Below are 17,707 nucleotides of genomic sequence, written 5' to 3' on the forward strand. Positions count from 1 at the left end.
GTGTATCACTGCCGCTCAGTCACTAGTGTGTGAGGATTATGGTGTCTCCTCTCTCTGTATGTTACTGGTGAGTATGGAGTGTGATGGTGTATCACTACCGCTCAGTCACTAGTGTGTGAGGATTATGGTGTCCCCTCTCTGTATGATACTGGTGAGTATGGGGTGTGATGGTGTATCACTGCCGCTCAGTCACTAGTGTGTGAGGATTATGGTGTCTCCTCTCTCTGTATGTTACTGGTGAGTATGGAGTGTGATGGTGTATCACTGCCGCTCAGTCACTAGTGTGTGAGGCTTATGGTGTCCCCTCTCTCTGTATGTTACTGGTGAGTATGGAGTGTGATGGTGTATCACTGCCGCTCAGTCACTAGTGTGTGAGGATTATGGTGTCTCCTCTCTCTGTATGTTACTGGTGAGTATGGAGTGTGATGGTGTATCACTACCGCTCAGTCACTAGTGTGTGAGGCTTATGGTGTCTCCTCTCTCTCTGTATGTTACTGGTGAGTATGGGGTGTGAGTGGTGTATCACTACCGCTCAGTCACTAGTGTGTGAGGCTTATGGTGTCTCCTCTCTCTCTGTATGTTACTGGTGAGTATGAGGTGTGATGGTGTATCACTGCTGCTCAGTCACTAGTGTGTGAGGCTTATGGTGTCCACTCTCTGTATGTTACTGGTGAGTATGGGGTGTGATGGTGTATCACTGCCGCTCAGTCACTAGTGTGTGAGGCTTATGGTGTCCCCTCTCTCTCTGTATGTTACTGGTGAGTATGGGGTGTGATGGTGTATCACTGCCGCTCAGTCACTAGTGTGTGAGGCTTATGGTGTCCCCTCTCTCTGTATGTTACTGGTGAGTATGGGGTGTGATGGTGTATCACTACCGCTCAGTCACTAGTGTGTGAGGATTATGGTGTCCTCTCTCTGTATGTTACTGGTGAGTATGGGGTGTGATGGTGTATCACTACCGCTCAGTCACTAGTGTGTGAGGCTTATGGTGTCCCCTCTCTCTGTATGTTACTAGTGAGTATGGGGTGTGATGGTGTATCACTACCGCTCAGTCACTAGTGTGTGAGGATTATGGTGTCCTCTCTCTCTGTATGTTACTGGTGAGTATGGGGTGTGATGGTGTATCACTGCCGCTCAGTCACTAGTGTGTGAGGATTATGGTGTCCCCTCTCTGTATGTTACTGGTGAGTATGGGGTGTGATGGTGTATCACTGCCGCTCAGTCACTAGTGTGTGAGGATTATGGTGTCCTCTCTCTCTGTATGTTACTGGTGAGTATGGGGTGTGATGGTGTATCACTGCCGCTCAGTCACTAGTGTGTGAGGATTATGGTGTCCTCTCTCTCTGTATGTTACTGGTGAGTATGGAGTGTGATGGTGTATCACTTCCGCTCAGTCACTAGTGTGTGAGGATTATGGTCCCCTCTCTCTGTATGTTACTGGTGAGTATGGGGTGTGATGGTGTATCACTACCGCTCAGTCACTAGTGTGTGAGGATTATGGTGTCTCTCTCTCTGTATGTTACTGGTGAGTATGGGGTGTGATGGTGTATCACTGCCGCTCAGTCACTAGTGTGTGAGGATTATGGTGTCTCTCTCTCTGTATGTTACTGGTGAGTATGGGGTGTGATGGTGTATCACTGCCGCTCAGTCACTAGTGTGTGAGGATTATGGTGTCTCTCTCTCTGTATGTTACTGGTGAGTATGGGGTGAGATGGTGTATCACTGCCGCTCAGTCACTAGTGTGTGAGGATTATGGTGTCTCTCTCTCTGTATGTTACTGGTGAGTATGGGGTGAGATGGTGTATCACTGCCGCTCAGTCACTAGTGTGTGAGGATTATGGTGTCTCCTCTCTCTGTATGTTACTGGTGAGTATGGGGTGTGATGGTGTATCACTGCCGCTCAGTCACTAGTGTGTGAGGCTTATGGTGTCCCCTCTCTCTGTATGTTACTGGTGAGTATGGAGTGTGATGGTGTATCACTGCCGCTCAGTCACTAGTGTGTGAGGATTATGGTGTCTCCTCTCTCTGTATGTTACTGGTGAGTATGGAGTGTGATGGTGTATCACTACCGCTCAGTCACTAGTGTGTGAGGATTATGGTGTCCCCTCTCTCTGTATGTTACTGGTGAGTATGGGGTGTGATGGTGTATCACTGCCGCTCAGTCACTAGTGTGTGAGGCTTATGGTGTCCTCTCTCTCTCTGTATGTTACTGGTGAGTATGGGGTGTGATGGTGTATCACTGCCGCTCAGTCACTAGTGTGTGAGGATTATGGTGTCTCCTCTCTCTGTATGTTACTGGTGAGTATGGGGTGTGATGGTGTATCACTGCCGCTCAGTCACTAGTGTGTGAGGATTATGGTGTCCCCTCTCTGTATGTTACTGGTGAGTATGGGGTGTGATGGTGTATCACTACCGCTCAGTCACTAGTGTGTGAGGATTATGGTGTCTCCTCTCTCTGTATGTTACTGGTGAGTATGCAGTGTGATGGTGTATCACTGCCGCTCAGTCACTAGTGTGTGAGGATTATGGTGTCCCCTCTCTCTGTATGTTACTGGTGAGTAGGGGGTGTGATGGTGTATCACTACCGCTCAGTCACTAGTGTGTGAGGATTATGGTGTCCTCTCTCTCTGTATGTTACTGGTGAGTAGGGGGTGTGATGGTGTATCACTGCCGCTCAGTCACTAGTGTGTGAGGATTATGGTGTCCCCTCTCTCTGTATGTTACTGGTGAGTATGGGTTGTGATGGTGTATCACTGCCGCTCAGTCACTAGTGTGTGAGGATTATGGTGTCTCCTCTCTCTGTATGTTACTGGTGAGTATGGAGTGTGATGGTGTATCACTGCCGCTCAGTCACTAGTGTGTGAGAATTATGGTGTCCCCTCTCTCTCTGTATGTTACTGGTGAGTATGGGGTGTGATGATGTATCACTGCCGCTCAGTCACTAGTGTGTGAGGATTATGGTGTCCTCTCTCTCTCTGTATGTTACTGGTGAGTATGGGGTGTGAGTGGTGTATCACTACCGCTCAGTCACTAGTGTGTGAGGTTTATGGTGTCCTCTCTCTCTCTGTATGTTACTGGTGAGTATGGGGTGTGATGGTGTATCACTGCCGCTCAGTCACTAGTGTGTGAGGCTTATGGTGTCCCCTCTCTCTGTATGTTACTGGTGAGTATGGGGTGTGATGGTGTATCACTACCGCTCAGTCACTAGTGTGTGAGGATTATGGTGTCCTCTCTCTCTGTATGTTACTGGTGAGTATGGGGTGTGAGTGGTGTATCACTACCGCTCAGTCACTAGTGTGTGAGGCTTATGGTGTCCCCTCTCTCTCTGTATGTTACTGGTGAGTATGGGGTGTGATGGTGTATCACTGCCGCTCAGTCACTAGTGTATGAGGCTTATGGTGTCCCCTCTCTCTGTATGTTACTGGTGAGTATGGGGTGTGATGGTGTATCACTACCGCTCAGTCACTAGTGTGTGAGGATTATGGTTCCTCTCTCTCTGTATGAAACTGGTGAGTCTGGGGTGTGATGGTGTATCACTGCCGCTCAGTCACTAGTGTGTGAGGCTTATGGTGTCCCCTCTCTCTGTATGTTACTGGTGAGTATGGGGTGTGATGATGTATCACTACCGCTCAGTCACTAGTGTGTGAGGATTATGGTGTCCTCTCTCTCTGTATGTTACTGGTGAGTATGGGGTGTGATGGTGTATCACTGCCGCTCAGTCACTAGTGTGTGAGGATTATGGTGTCCTCTCTCTCTGTATGTTACTGGTGAGTATGGGGTGTGATGGTGTATCACTTCCGCTCAGTCACTAGTGTGTGAGGATTATGGTGTCCTCTTTCTCTCTGTATGTTACTGGTGAGTATGGGGTGTGATGGTGTATCACTACCGCTCAGTCACTAGTGTGTGAGGCTTATGGTGTCCTCTCTCTCTCTCTGTATGTTACTGGTGAGTATGGGGTGTGATGGTGTATCACTACCGCTCAGTCACTAGTGTGTGAGGCTTATGGTGTCCTCTCTCTGTATGTTACTAATGAGTATGGGGTGTGATGGTGTATCACTGCCGCTCAGTCACTAGTGTGTGAGGCTTATGGTTCCTCTCTCTCTGTATGTTACTGGTGAGTATGGGGTGTGATGGTGTATCATTGCCGCTCAGTCACTAGTGTGTGAGGATTATGGTGTCCTCTCTCTCTGTATGTTACTGGTGAGTATGGGGTGTGATGGTGTATCACTGCCGCTCAGTCACTAGTGTGTGAGGCTTATGGTGTCCCCTCTCTCTGTATGTTACTGGTGAGTATGGGGTGTGATGGTGTATCACTGCCGCTCAGTCACTAGTGTGTGAGGATTATGGTGTCTCCTCTCTGTGTATGTTACTGGTGAGTATGGGGTGTGATGGTGTATCACTGCCGCTCAGTCACTAGTGTGTGAGGCTTATGGTGTCTCCTCTCTCTGTATGTTACTGGTGAGTATGGGGTGTGATGGTGTATCACTGCCGCTCAGTCACTAGTGTGTGAGGATTATGGTGTACTCTCTCTGTATGTTACTGGTGAGTATGAGGTGTGATGGTGTATCACTGCCGCTCAGTCACTAGTGTGTGAGGATTATGGTGTCCTCTCTCTCTCTCTCTGTATGTTACTGGTGAGTATGGGGTGTGATGGTGTATCACTTCCGCTCAGTCACTAGTGTGTGAGGATTATGGTGTCCTCTCTCTGTATGTTACTGGTGAGTATGGGGTGTGATGGTGTATCACTGCCGCTCAGTCACTAGTGTGTGAGGCTTATGGTGTCCTCTCTCTGTATGTTACTGGTGAGTAAGGGGTGTGATGGTGTATCACTACCGCTCAGTCACTAGTGTGTGAGGATTATGGTTCCTCTCTCTCTGTATGAAACTGGTGAGTCTGGGGTGTGATGGTGTATCACTGCCGCTCAGTCACTAGTGTGTGAGGCTTATGGTGTCCCCTCTCTCTGTATGTTACTGGTGAGTATGGGGTGTGATGATGTATCACTACCGCTCAGTCACTAGTGTGTGAGGATTATGGTGTCCTCTCTCTCTGTATGTTACTGGTGAGTATGGGGTGTGATGGTGTATCACTACCGCTCAGTCACTAGTGTGTGAGGATTATGGTGTCCTCTCTCTCTGTATGTTACTGGTGAGTATGGGGTGTGATGGTGTATCACTGCCGCTCAGTCACTAGTGTGTGAGTCTTATGGTGTCCCCTCTCTCTGTGTTACTGGTGAGTATGGGGTGTGATGGTGTATCACTGCCGCTCAGTCACTAGTGTGTGAGGATTATGGTGTCCTCTCTCTCTGTATGTTACTGGTGAGTATGGGGTGTGATGGTGTATCACTGCCGCTCAGTCACTAGTGTGTGAGGCTTATGGTGTCCTCTCTCTGTATGTTACTGGTGAGTATGGGGTGTGATGGTGTATCACTGCCGCTCAGTCACTAGTGTGTGAGGCTTATGGTTCCTCTCTCTCTGTATGTTACTGGTGAGTATGGGGTGTGATGGTGTATCATTGCCGCTCAGTCACTAGTGTGTGAGGATTATGGTGTCCTCTCTGTCTGTATGTTACTGGTGAGTATGGGGTGTGATGGTGTATCATTGCCGCTCAGTCACTAGTGTGTGAGGATTATGGTGTCCTCTCTGTCTGTATGTTACTGGTGAGTATGGGGTGTGATGGTGTATCACTGCCGCTCAGTCACTAGTGTGTGAGGATTATGGTGTCCTCTCTCTGTATGTTACTGGTGAGTATGAGGTGTGATGGTGTATCACTGCCGCTCAGTCACTAGTGTGTGAGGATTATGGTGTCCTCTCTCTCTGTATGTTACTGGTAAGTATGGGGTGTGATGGTGTATCACTGCCGCTCAGTCACTAGTGTGTGAGGATTATGGTGTCTCTCTCTCTGTATGTTACTGGTGAGTATGGGGTGTGATGGTGTATCACTGCCGCTCAGTCACAAGTGTTTGAGGCTTATGGTGTCTCTCTCTCTCTGTATGTTACTGGTGAGTATGGGGTGTGATGGTGTATCACTGCCGCTCAGTCACTAGTGTGTGAGGATTATGGTGTCCTCTCTCTCTGTATGTTACTGGTGAGTATGGGGTGTGATGGTGTATCACTACCGCTCAGTCACTAGTGTGTGAGGATTATGGTGTCCTCTCTCTCTGTATGTTACTGGTGAGTATGGGGTGTGATGGTGTATCACTGCCGCTCAGTCACTAGTGTGTGAGGCTTATGGTGTCTCCTCTCTCTGTATGTTACTGGTGAGTATGGGGTGTGATGGTGTATCACTGCCGCTCAGTCACTAGTGTGTGAGGATTATGGTGTCCCCTCTCTCTGTATGTTACTGGTGAGTATGGGGTGTGATGGTGTATCACTGCCGCTCAGTCACTAGTGTGTGAGGATTATGGTGTCCCCTCTCTCTGTATGTTACTGGTGAGTATGGGGTGTGATGGTGTATCACTGCCGCTCAGTCACTAGTGTGTGAGGATTATGGTGTCTCCTCTCTCTGTATGTTACTGGTGAGTATGGGGTGTGATGGTGTATCACTGCCGCTCAGTCACTAGTGTGTGAGGATTATGGTGTCCTCTCTCTCTCTGTATGTTACTGGTGAGTATGGGGTGTGATGGTGTATCACTACCGCTCAGTCACTAGTGTGTGAGGATTATGGTGTCCCCTCTCTCTGTATGTTACTGGTGAGTATGGGGTGTGAGTGGTGTATCACTACCGCTCAGTCACTAGTGTGTGAGGATTATGGTGACCCCTCTCTCTGTATGTTACTGGTGAGTATGGGGTGTGATGGTGTATCACTCCGCTCAGTCACTAGTGTGTGAGGATTATGGTGTCCCCTCTCTCTGTATGTTACTGGTGAGTATGGGGTGTGATGGTGTATCACTGCCGCTCAGTCACTAGTGTGTGAGGCTTATGGTGTCCTCTCTCTGTATGTTACTGGTGAGTATGGGGTGTGATGGTGTATCACTGCCGCTCAGTCACTAGTGTGTGAGGCTTATGGTGTCCCCTCTCTCTGTATGTTACTGGTGAGTATGGGGTGTGATGGTGTATCACTGCCGCTCAGTCACTAGTGTGTGAGGATTATGGTGTCCTCTCTCTCTGTATGTTACTGGTGAGTATGGGGTGTGATGGTGTATCACTACCGCTCAGTCACTAGTGTGTGAGGATTATGGTGTCCCCTCTCTCTGTATGTTACTGGTGAGTATGGGGTGTGATGGTGTATCACTGCCGCTCAGTCACTAGTGTGTGAGGATTATGGTGTCCTCTCTCTGTATGTTACTGGTGAGTATGGGGTGTGATGGTGTATCACTGCCGCTCAGTCACTAGTGTGTGAGGATTATGGTGTCTCCTCTCTCTGTATGTTACTGGTGAGTATGGGGTGTGATGGTGTATCACTGCCGCTCAGTCACTAGTGTGTGAGGATTATGGTGTCTCCTCTCTCTGTATGTTACTGGTGAGTATGGGGTGAGATGGTGTATCACTACCGCTCAGTCACTAGTGTGTGAGGATTATGGTGTCCTCTCTCTGTATGTTACTGGTGAGTATGGGGTGAGATGGTGTATCACTGCCGCTCAGTCACTAGTGTGTGAGGATTATGGTGTCCTCTCTCTCTGTATGTTACTGGTGAGTATGGGGTGTGATGGTGTATCACTGCCGCTCAGTCACTAGTGTGTGAGGATTATGGTGTCCTCTCTCTCTGTATGTTACTGGTGAGTATGGGGTGTGATGGTGTATCACTGCCGCTCAGTCACTAGTGTGTGAGGCTTATGGTGTCCCCTCTCTCTGTATGTTACTGGTGAGTATGGGGTGTGATGGTGTATCACTGCCGCTCAGTCACTAGTGTGTGAGGATTATGGTGTCCTCTCTCTCTGTATGTTACTGGTGAGTATGGGGTGTGATGGTGTATCACTGCCGCTCAGTCACTAGTGTGTGAGGATTATGGTGTCCCCTCTCTCTGTATGTTACTGGTGAGTATGGGGTGTGATGGTGTATCATTGCCGCTCAGTCACTAGTGTGTGAGGATTATGGTGTCCCCTCTCTCTGTATGTTACTGGTGAGTATGGGGTGTGATGGTGTATCACTGCCGCTCAGTCACTAGTGTGTGAGGATTATGGTGTCCTCTCTCTCTGTATGTTACTGGTGAGTATGGGGTGTGATGGTGTATCACTGCCGCTCAGTCACTAGTGTGTGAGGATTATGGTGTCCCCTCTCTCTGTATGTTACTGGTGAGTATGAGGTGTGATGGTGTATCACTGCCGCTCAGTCACTAGTGTGTGAGGATTATGGTGTCTCCTCTCTCTCTGTATGTTACTGGTGAGTATGGGGTGTGATGGTGTATCACTACCGCTCAGTCACAAGTGTGTGAGGCTTATGGTGTCTCCTCTCTCTCTCTGTATGTTACTGGTGAGTATGGGACGTGTTCCTTGCCTGATTGTGGTCATTGGGGAATAGACCATACATCCCCCATCTCTTCCATTGACACCCGCAATGGACCTCAGTCTCATGTTCTGTTTCCACAAGACGCAGTTCCACTTTCTTTAGTTGCCGCGTGGTCTGACGTTTGGGTCCATGTGTTTTCGCCATGTTACTACTGGCCCTCCGGCCTCGCTGCTGCTATGACAGAGTATCCGGATAGTCCCTATCTGGGTGACACCTTCCTGAAGATCTCTTCCATGGCACGGACCATCCACATCTTCAGCTGACCATCTAGGAAGTATATTGGCTGGATTACGTACTGACAATAGTTGGTTGCTAGCCTTGTCCTCTGTCGTGACCTTCCTGGGACTATTCTGAGTAGCCAGTTCCCAGTGATACGGATGGACCTAGAGATGCACATCGGGAATGTGGGGGTGTAGATGTGAGAGGCGCTGATGATAGGGCGTGTATACATATGAACATTATTTCCTAGCATGCTACGTTCTTCTGACCAGGTGACTATCTGCTCGCTCGCCCGCGCTACCTGTACATTCCCCGTCAGGTGAGCACCTGGAAATAGTTGTCTCTCAGCGTTCCGCACTGAGCTGCGTTCCGCTGCACAAATCATACTTACTGCATCATATTCCAGCAAAAGTCGGAACGCACTGTGCATCATAGTAACGGCGGCACAGCGACCCTGTAATGAGAGACGTGTATTCGGCGGTTTTCTGTAATATTTAATCCCTCAGCAATGTTTATCCACTGATGTTTCTCATTCCTGATCCCGGCACAGTTATATAATCCAGATTCTCTCCTCACCATGTACTGTCTCTTACAGGTTCCTTACCGGCTGGATTACGGCGCCAAAGTCAGTCTCTTCTCCCATCTGCACCAGTACAGCCGCAAGATCCCCCTCACTCAGCAGATGAGGTGAGAAACCGGCACTGACCGACACACATATACACAGTACACCTATACATATGTCTGTACTCTCCTCCAGCATCCCGTCCTCTGTCATACACCCGGCGGTGTCACATCACGCTGCATAGCGCTATGGTCACATATACACTGTACACCTATACATATATGATTATGTCTGTACATCACGCTGTATAGCACTATGGTCACATATACACAGTACACCTATACATATATGATTATATCTGTACATCACGCTGCATAGCGCTATGGTCACATATACACAGTACACCTATACATATATGATTATGTCTGTACATCACGCTGCATAGCGCTGTGGTCACATATACACTGTACACCTATACATATATGATTATATCTGTACATCACGCTGCATAGCGCTATGGTCACATATACACAGTACACCTATACATATATGATTATGTCTGTACATCACGCTGCATAGCGCTATGGTCACATATACACTGTACACCTATACATATATGATTATGTCTGTACATCACGCTGCATAGCGCTATGGTCACATATACACAGTACACCTATACATATATGATTATGTCTGTACATCACGCTGCATAGCGCTATGGTCACATATACACTGTACACCTATACATATATGATTATATCTGTACATCACGCTGCATAGCGCTATGGTCACATATACACCGTACACCTATACATATGTCTGTACTCTCCTCCAGCATCCCGTCCTCTGTCATACACCCGGCGGTGTCACATCACGCTGCATAGCGCTATGGTCACATATACACTGTACACCTATACATATATGATTATGTCTGTACATCACGCTGCATAGCGCTATGGTCACATATACACCGTACACCTATACATATATGATTATGTCTGTACATCACGCTGCATAGCGCTGTGGTCACATATACACAGTACACCTATACATATATGATTGTCTGTACATCACGCTGCATAGCGCTATGGTCACATATACACAGTACACCTATACATATATTATTATGTCTGTACATCACGCTGCATAGCGCTATGGTCACATATACACCGTACACCTATACATATATGATTATGTCTGTACATCACGCTGCATAGCGCTGTGGTCACATATACACAGTACACCTATACATATATGATTGTCTGTACATCACGCTGCATAGCGCTATGGTCACATATACACAGTACACCTATACATATATTATTATGTCTGTACATCACGCTGCATAGCGCTGTGGTCACATATACACGGTACACCTACACATATATGATTATGTCTGTACATCACGCTGCATAGCGCTATGGTCACATATACACCGTACACCTATACATATATGATTATATCTGTACATCTTGCTGCATAGTGCTATGGTCACATATACACCGTACACATATACGTATATGATTATGTCTGTACATCACGCTGCATAGCGCTATGGTCACATATACACCGTACACCTATACATATATGATTATGTCTGTACTCTCCCCCAGCATCCCGTCCTCTGTCATACACCCGGCGGTGTCACATCACGCTGTATAGCGCTATGGTCACATATACATGGTACACCTATACATATATGATTATGTCTGTACATCACGCTGCATAGCGCTATGGTCACATATACACAGTACACCTATACATATATGATTATATCTGTACATCACGCTGCATAGTGCTATGGTCACATATACACCGTACACCTATACATATATGATTATGTCTGTACATCACGCTGCATAGCGCTATGGTCACATATACACAGTACACCTATACATATATGATTATGTCTGTACATCACGCTGCATAGTGCTATGGTCACATATACACCGTACACCTATACATATATGATTATGTCTGTACATCACGCTGCATAGTGCTATGGTCACATATACACCGTACACCTATACATATATGATTATGTCTGTACATCACGCTGCATAGCGCTATGGTCACATATACACCGTACACCTATACATATATGATTATATCTGTACATCACGCTGCATAGTGCTATGGTCACATATACACCGTACACCTATACATATATGATTATATCTGTACATCACGCTGCATAGTGCTATGGTCAGATATACACAGTACACCTATACATATATGATTATATCTGTACATCACGCTGCATAGCGCTATGGTCACATATACACCGTACACCTATACATATATGATTATATCTGTACATCACGCTGCATAGTGCTATGGTCACATATACACCGTACACCTATACATATATGATTATGTCTGTACATCACGCTGTATAGTGCTATGGTCACATATACACCGTGCACCTATACATATATGATTATATCTGTACATCACGCTGCATAGCGCTATGGTCACATATACACAGTACACCTATACATATATGATTATGTCTGTACATCACGCTGTATAGCGCTATGGTCACATATACACTGTACACCTATACATATATGATTATGTCTGTACATCACGCTGCATAGCGCTATGGTCACATACACACCGTACACCTATACATATATGATTGTCTGTACATCACGCTGCATAGCGCTATGGTCACATACACACCGTACACCTATACATATATGATTATGTCTGTACATCACGCTGCATAGCGCTATGGTCACATACACACCGTACACCTATACATATATGATTATGTCTGTACATCACGCTGCATAGCGCTATGGTCACATACACACCGTACACCTATACATATATGATTATGTCTGTACTCTCCCCCAGCATCCCGTCCTCTGTCATACACACGGCGGTGTCACATCACGCTGTATAGCGCTATGGTCACATATACACTGTACACCTATACATATATGATTATGTCTGTACATCACGCTGCATAGCGCTATGGTCACATACACACCGTACACCTATACATATATGATTGTCTGTACATCACGCTGCATAGCGCTATGGTCACATACACACCGTACACCTATACATATATGATTATGTCTGTACATCACGCTGCATAGCGCTATGGTCACATACACACCGTACACCTATACATATATGATTGTCTGTACATCACGCTGCATAGCGCTATGGTCACATACACACCGTACACCTATACATATATGATTATGTCTGTACATCACGCTGCATAGCGCTATGGTCACATACACACCGTACACCTATACATATATGATTATGTCTGTACATCACGCTGTATAGCGCTATGGTCACATATACACTGTACACCTATACATATATGATTATGTCTGTACTCTCCCCCAGCATCCCGTCCTCTGTCATACACCCGGCGGTGGTGAGACTCGGCTTGCAGTACTCTCAGGGAATCATCAGTGGCTCCAACTCTCGCTGCATCGCGATGTTACATTGCTTCAAGCAGGTAATCTCCTCCGGCTGACCCGTTCTCCTCCATCCCTCTGCCCCGTTCTCCTCCATCCCTCTGCCCCGTTCTCCTCCATCCCTCTGCCCCGTTCTCCTCCATCCCTCTGCCCGTCCGGTCCGCCGCATTTCCCAGATGATTGGGCTAAATAATCTGCACTGTGTGGGGTACAGGGATTGCTGATTGTGAGCAAAAAGTGATCATATCGGTATATCAGGGCGTCCAACTAATCCTGCCTGTAGAGATCCTTACTATTAATTAAATGATCCTTTATGGCAAATCTGTGTTTTCTGGAAGTGATCTGCAAATTACTAAAATGTGTCTATACTGTATGGCACAGATTGGGGGTCCTCTTACACGCAGCACAGTCCCCGCCATCATTCCCTCCTCCTCCTCTTACACGCAGCACAGCCGCCGCCATCATTCCCTCCTCCTCCTCTTACACGCAGCACAGCCCCCGCCATCATTCCCTCCTCCTCCTCCTCTTACACGCAGCACAGCCCCCGCCATCATTCCCTCCTCATCCTCTTACACCCAGCACAGCCCCCGCCATCATTCCCTCCTCATCCTCTTACACGCAGCACAGTCCCCGCCATCATTCCCTTCTCCTCCTCTTACACGCAGCACAGTCCCCGCCATCATTCCCTCCTCCTCCTCTTACACCCAGCACAGTCCCCGCCATCATTCCCTCCTCATCCTCTTACACCCAGCACAGCCCCCGCCATCATTCCCTCCTCATCCTCTTACACCCAGTCCCCGCCATCATTCCCTCCTCATCCTCTTACACGCAGCACAGCCCCCGCCATCATTCCCTCCTCCTCCTCTTACACGCAGCACAGTCCCCGCCATCATTCCCTCCTCCTCCTCTTACACGCAGCACAGTCCCCGCCATCATTCCCTCCTCATCCTCTTAAACACAGCACAGCCCCCGCCATCATTCCCTCCTCATCCTCTTACACGCAGCACAGTCCCCGCCATCATTCCCTTCTCCTCCTCTTACACGCAGCACAGTCCCCGCCATCATTCCCTCCTCCTCCTCTTACACCCAGCACAGTCCCCGCCATCATTCCCTCCTCATCCTCTTACACCCAGCACAGCCCCCGCCATCATTCCCTCCTCATCCTCTTACACCCAGTCCCCGCCATCATTCCCTCCTCATCCTCTTACACGCAGCACAGCCCCCGCCATCATTCCCTCCTCCTCCTCTTACACGCAGCACAGTCCCCGCCATCATTCCCTCCTCCTCCTCTTACACGCAGCACAGTCCCCGCCATCATTCCCTCCTCATCCTCTTAAACACAGCACAGCCCCCGCCATCATTCCCTCCTCATCCTCTTACACCCAGCACAGCCCCCGCCATCATTCCCTCCTCATCCTCTTACACACAGCCCCCGCCATCATTCCCTCCTCCTCCTCTTACACCCAGCACAGCCCCCGCCATCATTCCCTCCTCCTCCTCTTACACCCAGCACAGCCCCCGCCATCATTCCCTCCTCATCCTCTTACACCCAGCACAGCCCCCGCCATCATTCCCTCCTCATCCTCTTACACCCAGCACAGTCCCCGCCATCATTCCCTCCTCATCCTCTTACACACAGCCCCCGCCATCATTCCCTCCTCATCCTCTTACACCCAGCACAGCCCCCGCCATCATTCCCTCCTCATCCTCTTACACCCAGCACAGCCCCGCCATCATTCCCTCCTCATCCTCTTACACCCAGCACAGCCCCCCGCCATCATTCCCTCCTCATCCTCTTACACACAGCACAGCCCCCGCCATCATTCCCTCCTCATCCTCTTACACCCAGCACTGCCCCCGCCATCATTCCCTCCTCATCCTCTTACACCCAGCACTGCCCCCGCCATCATTCCCTCCTCATCCTCTTACACCCAGCACAGCACCCGCCATCATTACCTCCTCCTCCTCTTACACGCAGCACAGCCCCCGCCTTCATTCCTTCCTCATCCTCTTACACCCAGCCCCCGCCATCATTCCCTCCTCATCCTCTTACACCCAGCACAGCCCCGCCATCATTCCCTCCTCATCCTTACACCCAGCACAACCCCCGCCATCATTCCCTCCTCATCCTCTTACACCCAGCACAGCCCCCGCCATCATTCCCTCCTCATCCTCTTACACCCAGCACAGCCCCCGCCATCATTCCCTCCTCATCCTCTTACACCCAGCACAGCCCCCGCCATCATTCCCTCCTCATCCTCTTACACCCAGCACAGTCTCCGCCATCATTCCCTCCTCCTCCTCTTACACACAGCACAGTCCCCGCCATCATTCCCTCCTCATCCTCTTACACACAGCCCCCGCCATCATTCCCTCCTCCTCCTCTTACACCCAGCACAGTCCCCGCCATCATTCCCTCCTCATCCTCTTACACGCAGCACAGTCCCCGCCATCATTCCCTCCTCCTCCTCTTACACACAGCACAGTCCCCGCCATCATTCCCTCCTCATCCTCTTAAACACAGCACAGTCCCCGCCATCATTCCCTCCTCATCCTTTTACACCCAGCACAGCTCCCGCCATCATTCCCTCCTCATCCTCTTACACCCAGCACAACCCCCGCCATCATTCCCTCCTCATCCTCTTACACCCAGCACAGCCCCCGCCATCATTCCCTCCTCATCCTCTTACACGCAGCACAGTCCCCGCCATCATTCCCTTCTCCTCCTCTTACACGCAGCACAGTCCCCGCCATCATTCCCTCCTCCTCCTCTTACACCCAGCACAGTCCCCGCCATCATTCCCTCCTCATCCTCTTACACCCAGCACAGCCCCCGCCATCATTCCCTCCTCATCCTCTTACACCCAGTCCCCGCCATCATTCCCTCCTCATCCTCTTACACGCAGCACAGCCCCCGCCATCATTCCCTCCTCCTCCTCTTACACGCAGCACAGTCCCCGCCATCATTCCCTCCTCCTCCTCTTACACGCAGCACATTCCCCGCCATCATTCCCTCCTCATCCTCTTAAACACAGCACAGCCCCCGCCATCATTCCCTCCTCCTCCTCTTACACGCAGCACAGCCCCCGCCATCATTCCCTCCTCCTCCTCTTACACCCAGCACAGCCGCCGCCATCATTCCCTCCTCCTCCTCTTACACACAGCACAGTCCCCGCCATCATTCCCTCCTCATCCTCTTACACCCAGCACAGTCCCCGCCATCATTCCCTCCTCCTCCTCTTACACACAGCACAGTCCCCGCCATCATTCCCTCCTCATCCTCTTAAACACAGCACAGTCCCCGCCATCATTCCCTCCTCATCCTTTTACACCCAGCACAGCCCCCGCCATCATTCCCTCCTCATCCTCTTACACCCAGCACAGCCCCCGCCATCATTCCCTCCTCCTCCTCTTACACCCAGCACAGCCCCCGCCATTATTCCCTCCTCATCCTCTTACACCCAGCACAGCCCCCGCCATCATTCCCTCCTCATCCTCTTAAACACAGCACAGCCCCCGCCATCATTCCCTCCTCCTCCTCTTACACGCAGCACAGCCCCCGCCATCATTCCCTCCTCCTCCTCTTACACCCAGCACAGCCGCCGCCATCATTCCCTCCTCCTCCTCTTACACACAGCACAGTCCCCGCCATCATTCCCTCCTCCTCCTCTTACACACAGCACAGCCCCCGCCATCATTCCCTCCTCGTCCTCTTACACCCAGCACAGCCCCCGCCATCATTCCCTCCTCATCCTCTTACACACAGCCCCCGCCATCATTCCCTCCTCCTCCTCTTACACCCAGCACAGCCCCCGCCATCATTCCCTCCTCCTCCTCTTACACCCAGCACAGCCCCCGCCATCATTCCCTCCTCATCCTCTTACACCCAGCACAGCCCCCGCCATCATTCCCTCCTCATCCTCTTACACCCAGCACAGCCCCCGCCATCATTCCCTCCTCATCCTCTTACACCCAGCACAGCCCCCGCCATCATTCCCTCCTCATCCTCTTACACACAGCCCACACGCCATAATTCCCTCCTCCTCCTCTTACACCCAGCACAGCCCCCGCCATCATTCCCTCCTCATCCTCTTAAACACAGCACAGCCCCCGCCTTCATTCCTTCCTCATCCTCTTACACCCAGCCCCCGCCATCATTCCCTCCTCATCCTCTTACACCCAGCACAGCCCCGCCATCATTCCCTCCTCATCCTTACACCCAGCACAACCCCCGCCATCATTCCTTCCTCATCCTCTTACACCCAGCACAGCCCCCGCCATCATTCCCTCCTCATCCTCTTACACCCAGCACAGCCCCCGCCATCATTCCCTCCTCATCCTCTTACACCCAGCCCCCGCCATCATTCCCTCCTCATCCTCTTACACCCAGCACAGCCCCGCCATCATTCCCTCCTCATCCTTACACCCAGCACAACCCCCGCCATCATTCCCTCCTCATCCTCTTACACCCAGCACAGCCCCCGCCATCATTCCCTCCTCATCCTCTTACACCCAGCACAGCCCCCGACATCATTCCCTCCTCATCCTCTTACACCCAGCACAGCCCCCGCCATCATTCCCTCCTCATCCTCTTACACCCAGCACAGCCCCCGCCATCATTCCCTCCTCATCCTCTTACACCCAGCACAGCCCCCGCCATCATTCCCTCCTCCTCCTCTTACACCCAGCACAGTCCCCGCCATCATTCCCTCCTCCTCCTCTTACACACAGCACAGTCCCCGCCATCATTCCCTCCTCATCCTCTTACACCCAGCACAACCCCCGCCATCATTCCCTCCTCCTCCTCCTCTTACACGCAGCACAGCCCCCGCCATCATTCCCTCCTCCTCCTCTTACACCCAGCACAGCCGCCGCCATCATTCCCTCCTCCTCTTACACACAGCACAGTCCCCGCCATCATTCCCTCCTCATCCTCTTAAACACAGCACAGCCCCCGCCATCATTCCCTCCTCATCCTCTTACACCCAGCACAGTCCCCGCCATCATTCCCTCCTCATCCTTTTACACCCAGCACA

The 17,707-nt window shown here is 50.3% G+C and overlaps 1 protein-coding gene across 1 annotated transcript in view; it reads left to right on the forward strand.

Moving 5' to 3' along the window:
* The window catches only part of EIF2B4 (eukaryotic translation initiation factor 2B subunit delta), a 141,624-nt gene that overhangs the window by 60,134 nt on the left and 63,783 nt on the right, over positions 1–17,707 (forward strand). Inside the window, exons 6-7 of the mRNA XM_063914920.1 lie at positions 9,259–9,350; positions 12,598–12,712. Coding sequence (XP_063770990.1) covers positions 9,259–9,350; positions 12,598–12,712 — 207 coding nt within the window. The remainder of the gene's footprint in view (positions 1–9,258; positions 9,351–12,597; positions 12,713–17,707) is intronic.

Source organism: Pseudophryne corroboree, chromosome 4 (genome assembly GCF_028390025.1).
Source record: "Pseudophryne corroboree isolate aPseCor3 chromosome 4, aPseCor3.hap2, whole genome shotgun sequence".
In the NCBI taxonomy this organism is placed as follows: Eukaryota; Metazoa; Chordata; class Amphibia; order Anura; family Myobatrachidae; genus Pseudophryne; species Pseudophryne corroboree.